Source organism: Emys orbicularis, chromosome 4 (assembly GCF_028017835.1).
Source record: "Emys orbicularis isolate rEmyOrb1 chromosome 4, rEmyOrb1.hap1, whole genome shotgun sequence".
Taxonomy (NCBI): domain Eukaryota; kingdom Metazoa; phylum Chordata; order Testudines; family Emydidae; genus Emys; species Emys orbicularis.
The window spans coordinates 95,098,429-95,109,931 of NC_088686.1; the positions used below are offsets into that span (position 1 = coordinate 95,098,429).

The window sequence follows — 11,503 nt, forward strand, 5'->3', positions numbered from 1 at the left end:
ACAATCTTTGTCAGTTTCAGTGAAGGCATTCTCCCCGCCAATTATTCTACAACTAATCTATGTGGATAGGCTTCTTTCCTTCCTTCATTACCTCATTCCCTCCTTCCCTTGACGTCAGCTCACGTTAATTGGAGAAGTGGCTTCTGGAAGTGACAGAATTTTGTTGTCCCATGTCCAGTGTTGATTAATCAAAGACGATATAACCAGCCTATGAGAAGAGTCAGTTGCAACTTCCTTTGCAAAGGCATATTGTTTTGTGTGCTCACGTTACTTAGCAACTCAGAGATATGGGACTGGCTCCAAGTTCACAAAAAGTTGAAGAATAAATTTTGGGTAACTTCTTTTCTCATTCCTAAACACATTGTAAAATTGAAGGAGACACAACTGGCCCCCATGCCAAACGAAGAAAATGGGAAATAGCTATTGAAAAGGGTCCATTATAGATGTACGCCATTTAACACAAACAGAAAACGAGATCCATATTTTGGTGACAAGCAAAGCGGGTATTAATTTTCTGATTCTGCTTTTTAAGTGTATATTTAACCCATTCTTACATCACATTGGGAGTCACAAGAAGGGTGGTTTAATTTGCTATACAAAGCCACATCGTGGGGGAAAAAATTAAAATGAACTGGTTTCTGAATTACAGATATTTATTTTCGTATGCATTGTCCATTGCTGTCATTCGTAAATGACCTGCTAGTCTCCCCTCACACCCATACACATACCCCTTTTAAGAACAGGCCGGACACACAGCACCGAGGGACAGCTCCAGAGCCCACTGAAATGAAGACGTTGAAAGCCTCCAGTTAATTTGCATGGTTTTGGGTCATAGTTTGGAGCGTCCCACCTGCAGTAGATAGTGGGCAGGCGGACTACTCCATGGGTCAAAGAGACTAGCGATTGCGTGACCGGGACCTGTAATGGTCAACTCACGTGAAAGGGGGAAATGGAATTGACAGTGGTGTATTAGAAAGAAACAAACCTCAGGAAATGCAGCTTTAGGGAAGAAGCATCAACATTAATTTGACATGTCTTAGTTCTTACCAGCTTCGCACAGCTGGTAAGAATCTACCATTGAAGCACATTTATATAAATCTTTTTTGCAGCCGCCTTATAATGTGTGTGTCAGAAAATTCCAGGACACATGTTATATACCACACTCCCCCCTTCCCCCCCCCCCCCCCCCAGTTTTCAAGCATTCATATTATGTCCTGTCACTCTGGTCCCTCATAATCACGTCAATCTGATCAATCCTTTCTCCGGGCCTAATCCTATTCCCACTTAATTCAATGGCAAAACTCTCTCTCACTGGGAACAGAATCTGGCCCTCAGTTAAAACTGCCATCGAGTCACTGGTGTGTAGAGTATCAGACCCTTCATTTAAAAAGAAGAAAGCCCTTAGCATGGCTCCTATGGTACATACACCGATTAGTAAATTCATTGTCAGGATCCACCTTGAGATTGCTAAACCGTTGCTTTCTGAACGTGTCTCTTTGTAAGGCGATATAGTCCACAAAATATAGTAGTATACATCAGGAAGGAGAGCCAGGCTCAAAACACCATGCGGATTTCATTATTGTTCCCGCTCTAGTGAGAAGCAATCCAAGTAAAGCAGGTAGCTGGGACAGGCATGTTATGTACATCATAGAACCTTCATAACAGAGGAAAATGTGTGCGCCAGACAACAGGAAATACCTCGTTAAAAATCAAAAAATTAGTGACCAAGACAAAAACAAAAAATGCATAAAAGCATGAGGTAAGACAAAAAAGAAGAAAAGAAATTCTATTTCCCCTACACAAGGAGTTGTCTGCCAAGGAGCAAAACCACCACACACACCAGCCAAAAAACTTGTCAGTGCAACAAGCAAGGTTAAATGCAATCAAAGAGGAAGCGAACAGTAAAGGCTTCCGCTTGGAGGTACCTGTTATATGGGGTCCTCAGGAGCAGGGCCTGGCTGCCTGTGCAGCTGTCTGTGGGGGTGTGACAGCCGTACACTGGTGGAGGTACCGAGTACTGTTGATCTCCTGTAGACAAACCACAAAGAGTTAACCACCGCCAGGCTCAGCCCTTTTAGTAGAAATCTGGATGGGAAAGGGGGAGCGCTACTTTGAAAGTTACAAAAAGTTCCAATACAAGATACGTTGGCTGTTTGGCTTCAGGATTAAGCAGCTATAGTCAGAATTCAAACACACGGGTGTTGGGCCTGCATAAAGCAAGTTTACTTGTGTGCACCGGCCAGATTTTGCTCTCCTTTGCCACCTGCGTAAATCCGGAGTAACTTCACTACGAGTCACTCTGGATTTACAGTGAGATCCCCGCCATGTAACATCTTTAGCACCACTAACCAAGTGGCATTGGAGTTCATTACATTTCAAGTATCTCCCATTGATGTGGAGCCCGCAGGCTCAGATAACCCGTGTAATTAAATCGGTAGGCTGTGCAGCAGCCAAGAGTAAAATAATATATTAATAATGGGACCCCTAGCCTCGGGTACAGAGAGCCTGGGTAACATTTGTAATTGCTGAGGCCATCCCATAGCGAGGCTATTTTTGCGCGGGAGGTGTTGGATGTTTCTCCCTCCTTTTCGGCTACATAAAGGTCTCTGACGTTACCTAGCGAGGTCTGTTGACTGATGGGGTCCTCATGTTTGAAGGAGTGGTTTGTAAACTGCGCTGCGTGGTGAGAGGGAGTGTGGCCGTAACTTGGAGTCCCATCAAACGCCACTGTGCTGTAACCTTCCAAAAGAACAACAGAAGAATCGGGAGTTAGTTGCCTAGCCTTGAACTTTCTCATGAAGCAGCTTCCTGCGAAGTGTCTCCAAGCAGGCGTCGAAAACTGAAGCCTACGCTCTTCCAAGGGCTTGAGCTCCCAATGGCTCCCTTCTGCCAAGATAGCCATCAAAGTGAACTCCGATAACCCGAAGAGCGGGTTACCAAAATAGTTCGCTCTATATTTATGGCTGTGGGTCCAGTTAAAGCCTCCCCCTTGGTGCTGTTTGTGTCTCTTCTCGGATTGCTGCTCTACTCTGGTACAGCCCCCTCTGTATTTAACATCGGAAATGGTGGATTTTTGCCCCATAACTCACTCTCCCCATTGCAGCCACACAAGTGCCATTTCAAAGCAACCTAGAAGAGCGAGGCATTGAGGCCAGGACAATACATTATCTGACCGGGAGAGTTCAGTTTTTAAAAAAAAAAAAAAAAATCAAAGCCTTTGCTGAGAAGGTCAGCTCTGGAGAGGTACTGAAAGGGGGGAACGGGCCAAAGAGGGTGCTGTGCCCGGGGGGGGGGGGGATGCCCACTGGCATAGTGCAGCTCCGGGTCAGGAGCAAAGCCAGTCAGTGCGCTGTGGAGAATGGAAAATCGGAAGTCTCGTTCCTGTTTAAAGAGGACAGATCGGTTTCAGTAATAAAAAGGATGTTTTCATTAATTGTTGCTCATATTAAAGAGGAAGATTCCCATCTGCTGTGTGTTCTCATCTGCCATTTCCAGTTTTAAAGTTACCCTTTAATCTTTTTTTAAGAACAGCTTTCCGAAGAGTCTGCAATAAAAAGGTGGAATGTTAAATGAAAAATAAACTCCTACTTTAAAGCGAAAATTGCTGGCCAAAATAATAAACACCTTATATTTTTCACCGAGTAAATTCAGATGGAAAGGGATCACCTCTGCTGACCCGAGGCCGACACCCAATCGTAAATCAGGCGTTTGGACACCAACTTTCATTAATTACTTGGAACCAGCTAAACAACTTCAGCTAAAAAAGTAATTACAGAGTAATATTATCTTTGAGGCTTCTCAGCTCATCAGCATTTACCCCAAGACCCAAAGATGTCAGCGCAGCGCTTTTGAGAGCAAATACAAACCTTAAATCTTCCCTGGAGCTCAGCTTCGTTATAAAGATCACATTTTCTTCTAACCCTTATTAGTCTAGCTCGGGCCTCCTTCGGGGAACCGTTTTGACCAAACACACAGTTGGACATTGGCTTTTACGAATCTCTTTATCCCCATTCTTGCATGTATATTCCACTAGCCCCCTGCCCCACCCCCAAACCTCACTCCGGATTGGAACCCCGTTGTGCTAGGCGCTGTACAGATACATCAGAAAACAATCCCTGCCCCGACAGTGCTGTGGTTACTTGTTATGACAGAGTTTCCAATGAGGTTATATTGCCTTTATTTAAAAGGGCTCGGGAAGACAGATCAGTGGGAGGCAGAAGGTGGAGATTACAGAAAACACTGTGGCGCTGGAGTAGCACTAGTCCCATGCCTCCATTTTATAATAAATCACCGGACTATGGAATTCAGTCAGAGACGAAAGGAGGAAGCTACAAAATAGCAAAGATCTGGATTATTCTGCCCTCGAAGTAGTTCTGAACCAGCCCTTTGTCCCGGGCTTCGATTAAACACCGAGCTGCATTTCTCCAGACCAACCTAGTCTTTGTACCCCACCCCCATGGCTCTGCGGGTCCTTTCTCTTCCAGAGGATGATGGGCCCCTTTGGCAGCGATGACAGCACGGGTACCCCATCCACTTCCATGTTACAGCTGTTTCTCGCTCTCTTATCTCCTTCATAGACTGAAGGATTTTTTCTTTCCCCCTCCTTGTTTCTTTTTAGCGTTCTAAAACACTAACACTTTCTTAGTTCCTTTTGGCCTGATGCAGACATTTGGTGACCTTCGAAACTCTGCTCTGAGCAGAATGATGTTTTGGCCACATTTTCCGGTGTTGCCTGACCCAAAGCTTCAGGAATGTGATAAGAGAGTTGAGTTCTGAACAAGCCTCCTGATAGCAAGGTCTCTTTAATTAGGACGTTATCAGAAGCAGGGCTGATTAAAATGTGCTGAAAATAATTGAAAGTTGTGCATCTGTTGGAGCATGCGATCTTCTGAAGGAATCCAATTGTTGGAGGAATCCAGCTGGATGAAAGGACAGGGGAGCCAGAAGAGAAAATGGGCAGAGGTTTCAAAGCCTTATTTTCCCCCCAACACTTGGCAAAAAAATGATTGCTGAGCCAAGGTAGCGTCTTTCCCACGGTCTGAAAAACGTCTGAAAAAGCAAAGTGCAACCTTGACTGGTTCAAAGCAAGAACATTTTATTCAGCCCTAAAATACTGTTTGCGATCTTACCAAATTCCTTTCGGCTCAAAGGAAGCGTTGTGTGCTGCAAAATATTTTTGCTTAGCAGAGAAGATGCTCTTACCCGTTACTATTTTGGGAATGTCACTGTACTGGGCGCTATAACGGGATGTGTATCAAAATATGGCACTGACATGTGTGTCTTGAAACCAAATATTTACTGCCTGGGCGCCCCACCGGGGAATCTCGCCAGCGGTTTAGAGATCAGAGTCGATCTTCAGAAAGCCTTCATTTAGCGAAAGCTGATAGGTAGCCATTTGAACACAGAGAAAGAACAGGTAGGAGACATACAGGGGATTAGTAGATAATGGTAGTAGGTACCACCCATTTCCCCCCACACTCTAAGACCTAGGTTAACATGGCCATTCTGGAAGCTCTTTCAGTATTTGGTCAGTCTGAGACTTGTCTTCTCCATGCAGAACAAAAGCAAATGAGCGGGCGTGCGATGCGTTTGTAAAGATCAAAATATGCAAACAACCGATTGTGTGAAGCTCCATCGAAATGCTGGAGGTATCGCACACCTGCGTGTGTCATAAAGTGATGGTTTTAGCTGACTCAGTGTGATAGGATCTGAGACACCTCTAGTTTTGGACAACTTTGCTGTCTCTTTATTGAAAGACAATTTGCTCCCAGAGCGAAATATATTTCCCCCTAGAGATAAGCTACCAGGTTTGCCTGCAGGAATACCCAGGTCCAGCCAAAGGACTAGTAAGTACTGTTCTTTAAATGAGAAAGATTGGTTTAACTCTCCCAAAGAATTTCTTACGCTAGTTTTAATCAAAATGGCGAGGAAAATAAGTTTACTGTGGCTAATATTCTCTAAGAATCGATTAGAGGGAAACGCTCTGACCAATTGCATTCGTTTCGCCACCCACAGAAATGCGCTAAATTTTAAATATTAAAATAAATTTATCTTAATGTCGTTCGAACCAAAATTTCCTTCCCATCTGACACTGTTCTCCCCACGATGACCTACAAGTACTTTTTAGTATACAGATAGAAAATCTAACCGAGAATTACTGAATGTATAGTCTCAGAGTTCAGAAAAATATAAAGGTAGCCGTATCTGGTGTTGAATTATTAAAACGGAATTACTCTTATTTTGAGCAAAATGTAGAATGCAGCTTATTTCTGATGGTCACTGCAAACAGATATTTAAAACAGTTACTATATATACTGCCCTTGTCTGTGTCTTAGAAGTGGTCTTCTCCTAATCTTCGCTGTTGTTTTTGTTTAATTTTTGCTGGAAGACTCCAGAAATACTGCACATATAAATTTTAAACGTTTAAGCAAATATAGAAGAACTTCTTTGGAAACATTAGGTTATTCGAAAAAAGGCTAAACATTAGAAATCCAACATCAGCCCAGGTGCACAAACTGCAAAAAAAACCACACACACCTCCCGCACAAACACAGAGCAGGTATTTGAAAAGGCGAATGCTCTTTAATTTGCGATCATGGAAGGCGTAAGTTTCCCATAGCGTTATTTTACCTAACATGTCAGAGAGTACAAGATACCCTGATATTCCCAACTACTCCATTGCCCAGTAACCTGTGCATTAAAATAATAAAAATAAATTTTAAAATATCAGTTTAAGACATCCTCCGGGCTCGGACACGCCCAAGTGTCAAATAAATCTGAAACATCTCCCCCTCCATACATAATTCCAATAGTGATCGCTTTTCAATAACAAGGCGTTTGAACTACTTTTGGAACCAAGTAAATGAACGCTGCTCAGAGATACTTTACGTTTACTACGGCCCTAGAATCAACGAGTTTTGCATTTTCGTTTCAATGACTGCATTGCTGAAGTAATTGCTACAGTAACTAAATATTAAATAATTAAGCTCAAATACTTTATTTTTCCTATATATTCTTAGCTCTTTCTCCCCAATGAATTGCCCACGACGCAATTCAAATAAATAAATAATAATAAAAGCCCAGTTTCTTTATCGAGATGGTGGGTTATCAATATGTATTACAATGAGGCACTTTAGAAGATAAGCAATTCAGCTATGTGAATATTGCACTTATTCCACAGAAGAAACCCTGCTCTTCAGGTTGACAAGTGTGTGTGTGTGCGCGCGCGCGCGCGCCCGAATTGTAACCGATCTGGTGTAAGGCAGTAAGAACACCTTTGTGTAGAAAGGATTTGTTGCCCTCCTCTTAAAAAGAATAGTACATACCTTTGAGAAAAGATAATAGAACCTGCCTGAAGGTCTCTTCCCATCGGATTAAAAAAAAAAAAAAAAAAAAACCACAACCCCCGATCAGGCCTTATTTAATTTATCTTAAAATCTCATATTCAATCAAGGGATGTTCTCAATAGATCTATAATTATATTTTTCCAGTTTTAGGTTTAAGATAATTAAACCTTATATCTTAATGCATTTAAGATAATTAATTAGTAGTTGATTACATGAGGTATTTCTATACAGCAGACCCTTAACCAAGGAGCCATTGCAAGCTTTCAGATGCCCCAGGAAAGTGTTGCACATAGAATAAAAACAACGCACTTATTTCTTTCAAACGGGGTAAAAACTGAACCTTAACCGCAGTGCTGCATTATATGTTGCTTGGCATTTTCCCCCTTCCCCGGTCACATCTGCAGATGTTTAAATTACAGCAAATGGAAAATTGTTAGATTATAACTACGTGTCCACACTTAGGGATTGCTGGATTTGTGCTAATAGATTTTCCTGGCAATTTAATGGGTGTAAATTTAATGGCTACTGAAAACAGTAGTTTCTCTGTTATTCCCTTCCTAGGAGATTACATTTTAACACCACATTGAGATTATCTAAATGTCATCCCATTGTTTGGTTAGTTCGGATTTCGTTTTTTAAATATCTTCCAACGGGAGATGCCACAATTACCCGTTTAGTGGAGAGGGAAAAGTGGGCGTGTTATTTCACAGCTTCTAAACGTTAATTTAACAACTAGAGGGCTTCAGATTAAAATATATTCTAACGGAAGTGATTTATTTACGATGATCCATTAACAGTTTAAGATAATTCCCCACTTTATACCAGATATGTTGGAAGTTAATTCTCTAGATCAGCTTGAGAGTAACCTCATCAGTATCTGACTGTCTTGAAGCCAGTCCCACTTTGAAACAAAACTCTGCAAGGAGAAAGTTTCCTGGTCTCGCCAAACAACCAGAGTGAACCACCCACCTTCACGACAGAAGCTGAGTCAGAACTCAGTTTAAGAGCGAATAGAATAGCAATGCCAATTCGTATATTATTTTAAAGAAAGCCTGAGTTAGTGGCCAGCCCAGTTTAACACCGGTGTGCAATGGAAGTCCCTGCAGAGCCATGGCTGCCAGAACTGGGTCTATAGCTGTTGGTCCAGTTTAAGAAGGGGGTTGTCTACTGAGTTGCACGCGGAAGGGGCTCGGGTATTATATTACCCAGCTGCTGCCTGGCGGGGAACAGCCAAGGCACAGCTCTGTTTACAAGCCTGTCGGGATTGTAGCATTAAGAGGGAGAGCCCCATAAACCATTCCCCGAGCCCGGCGGCGCTGGGCGCGAGCCGGCCTTACCCTGGTTGCGGATGGCTTGCTGGCTCTCCAAGCAGTTGGGCAGATAGGGGCCGTTGGGGAACATCCGAGCCTGGCTGGAGGGCGCCTGGGTGGGCGGGGGGGCTCCGAAGGGGCCGTAGCGGCAGGCGCCGGCGGTGCCGGTGAACTGGCCGGAGAAGTGGACGGTGAAGGCGCTCAGGCACTGCTCCTCGTGGGGGTCCGAGGCGTTCCAGCTGGGCTCCTGCTTGATGAAGGAGTGCGGGGCCAGCGAGCCGTAGGACGCCCCCGGGGGGAAGTCCAGGACCGGCGCCCACTGCGCGGCGCTGCTCACCGGCATGGCGCAGTTGCTGTTGCCCGGCAGGGAGGACACGGAGGGGAGCAGGGCGTTGAGATCTCGCACGTCGGAGCCCATCTGGTCGCAAACTTTCCTCCTGCCGGGGAGCCAGTCCCCCCCCGGGCCGCACTTATTCCAGGGGACCTGCCCCCTGCCTGCCAAGCCAGAGCCCGGCTCCGGCTGCAGGCACCAGGCTGCCGAGCTCAGCCCCTTGGGGGAAGCTTGCTCCGGAACACAAGTCCCCGGGTCCAGCCCTGCGGGAGCCGGCAGCAGCGCCAGGGCAAGGTTGTTCTCCAGGTTCACCCCTTACTCCGACAGAACCGGGAGAGCGGCCCGCGGCGGGCTGGGGAGAGCAGCGGGGCGCGCGAGCCGCCTCGAACTCCGTACCTCGGATGCTGCCTGGTCGCCCTCAAGTTCCCAAAGCTCAAATAGCGGGGCTTGCACGGGAGGAGGAGTCAGGGGCTCTGATGCTCCATTCACACAACCTCAGCCTGCTCTGCTGCGCCAAGCCAGATCCAAAGCACTGGAGGGAGGGGGCTGGAGGGGCGCTTGGAGACTCTCTCTCCCCCTACACGTTACTCCCACCTCTTGGTGCAAACGCCGCTAACCCTAACAGCCCTCGGGTTTGCCTTTGCCTTGAGCGAGGGTCCGCAGCAGGCAGGTTATTAGATGGCTCCAGGTGGTCAGTAAGTACACGCTAAACGATTTCAGATACGAGCTGCTTGCATGTGGAACAGTTATTGGCACAATTGGGATAGGGGAGGGGGATCTATTACAGGCAATCCGGGGAAGGGGGGGGAGGGCTTTTCCTTGCCAGAAGCATGAATGAAAGACACCGTTTTAAAGAGGCAGAAAATGTGTCTTTTCATTGCAAATCTCTCGTTACTAAAGGTCCCAAGAGGAATTAAATACTCCTTTTGCGGGCACCTGCGGGCAAGTGGAAGCTGTAAGGACGGGCAGGAGGAATTCACTCCAGTAAGTGTGATGAAGAACTAAGAGTAATAAGATCATTCATTATCTGGCAGGGTAACGCCTAATTGGCCTGATCTTTTGTGGCCGTTTTGCGGGGCGGGGGTCGGAATTAATTGTCCGGACATTGGGGAGACATCAAGAACTTCCCTCCTGGGGCAGCCAGTGTGACAGGGCTCCTTAGGGTACCAGAGTACTGAGATCTCTGTACGAATCTCTCCAAAGGCTCAAACTGGAGAGGACCAGAGCTATGGAAGAGAATCACAAGGAAGGCAAAGGGCAGAGTCACACAGCAAGGGACTTTAGTTGGCTGGCCAGTGATACTTTAGTGTGCTGAGATATATGGGATTCAGTCTCTTTAAAAAGATGTCCCCAATTCTACTCAGCGAACTGGTATTTAAATGAAACATACAATCCCATTGAAAGGACTTAGCCAGCAGCAGAGCCATACACAATAAATAACAGGGACTGATGGAATCTTTGCTTCCAAAGGATTCGCCTGGCACTTCCCCCCTAGAGAAGCCCGGCCTCAGCAGCCCTTCTTTCGCGCGGGGTTAGCACAGGGGGTAGGACCGTGTTTCCCCGGGAGACCAGCAGCCTCTGCAAAGCAGGGCCTGGGGACAGCTTCTATTCGCGATCCCATTCAGCGCACCTGCCCTTTCCTTTGGCAATGTTACCCGCTGACATTGTCCCACGGCTCGCAGAGAGGTGAGCCACGTTAGCGCACGCTCTGGGCTAGCGCAAAAGGCCTGGCTGGGCGTCCGGCGCGCGGCTGAGGTTAGCACCTGCACTGTCCAGGTGTCCCCAGCCGCCTGCTCTCCTATCCCCCGCTCTAGCTCCCGCTTAGATGTTCATCATGGCAATGAAACGCGGTGAATGGAATCCAAACAAACTGCAGGGCGATGAGCAATTAAAGCCTGATCCACAGTCCACTCCAATCAATGGGGACGGGGAGCATCACCATTGACTTCAAGAGGCTTTGGATCAGGTCCTTACAGAGGAGGGGGGTCATTAGAAAGCCTTGGCTGGAAACACCCACTGACTCTGGTCCGTGTGAAATTTCCTTCCAACCCTCTCCCTCTAGAGATCGAGCTCCCGACACAAGCGACACTTTCTCCCACGGGATTGGATTTTGCCTGCAGACAACAGCCACTTAAAGCAGGGAAAGAGACCGATACAAACCCATCTTCAGCTCTCACAGCAGTTTGTCTTGTTGGTGTTCTCTGCCCTACTCAGCCAATAAAGTGGTGGTAGTTTGTTCGGTTTTTTAAAGCCATGACACTCTTTCCAAACACGAAATAGGGGCTCCTGTTCGGTTACCTCCTTTTTTCAAAGTTACTAATAAATCATCTGCTTCTGAAAGACGCTTCCAACGCCTCATATAAACAGGGTTCTGATAGTTCCTCGATGCTATATTTTGATATTACACGCATATTAGATATCTTTACACTTTGATATTTCATGCATATTCCACGAGAAGCGAAACATTCCAAATCACTCGGTCTGTGTACTTTGTATTTTTTCCCACCAGGCATAAT

General features: G+C 45.9%; 1 protein-coding gene across 5 annotated transcripts in view; it reads right to left on the reverse strand.

Annotated features, from left to right (window-relative positions):
• WT1 (WT1 transcription factor) overlaps nucleotides 1-9,074 on the reverse strand; it is a 46,473-nt gene extending 37,399 nt beyond the window's left edge. For all 5 annotated transcript variants that reach the window (XM_065403245.1, XM_065403247.1, XM_065403248.1 and 2 more), the window contains exons 1-3: nucleotides 8,684-9,074; nucleotides 2,617-2,739; nucleotides 1,926-2,028 (exon numbers count right to left, since the gene is read on the reverse strand). In XM_065403245.1, the coding sequence (XP_065259317.1) occupies nucleotides 1,926-2,028; nucleotides 2,617-2,739; nucleotides 8,684-9,074 (617 nt within the window). The remainder of the gene's footprint in view (nucleotides 1-1,925; nucleotides 2,029-2,616; nucleotides 2,740-8,683) is intronic.
• Nucleotides 9,075-11,503: the final 2,429 nt, after the last annotated feature.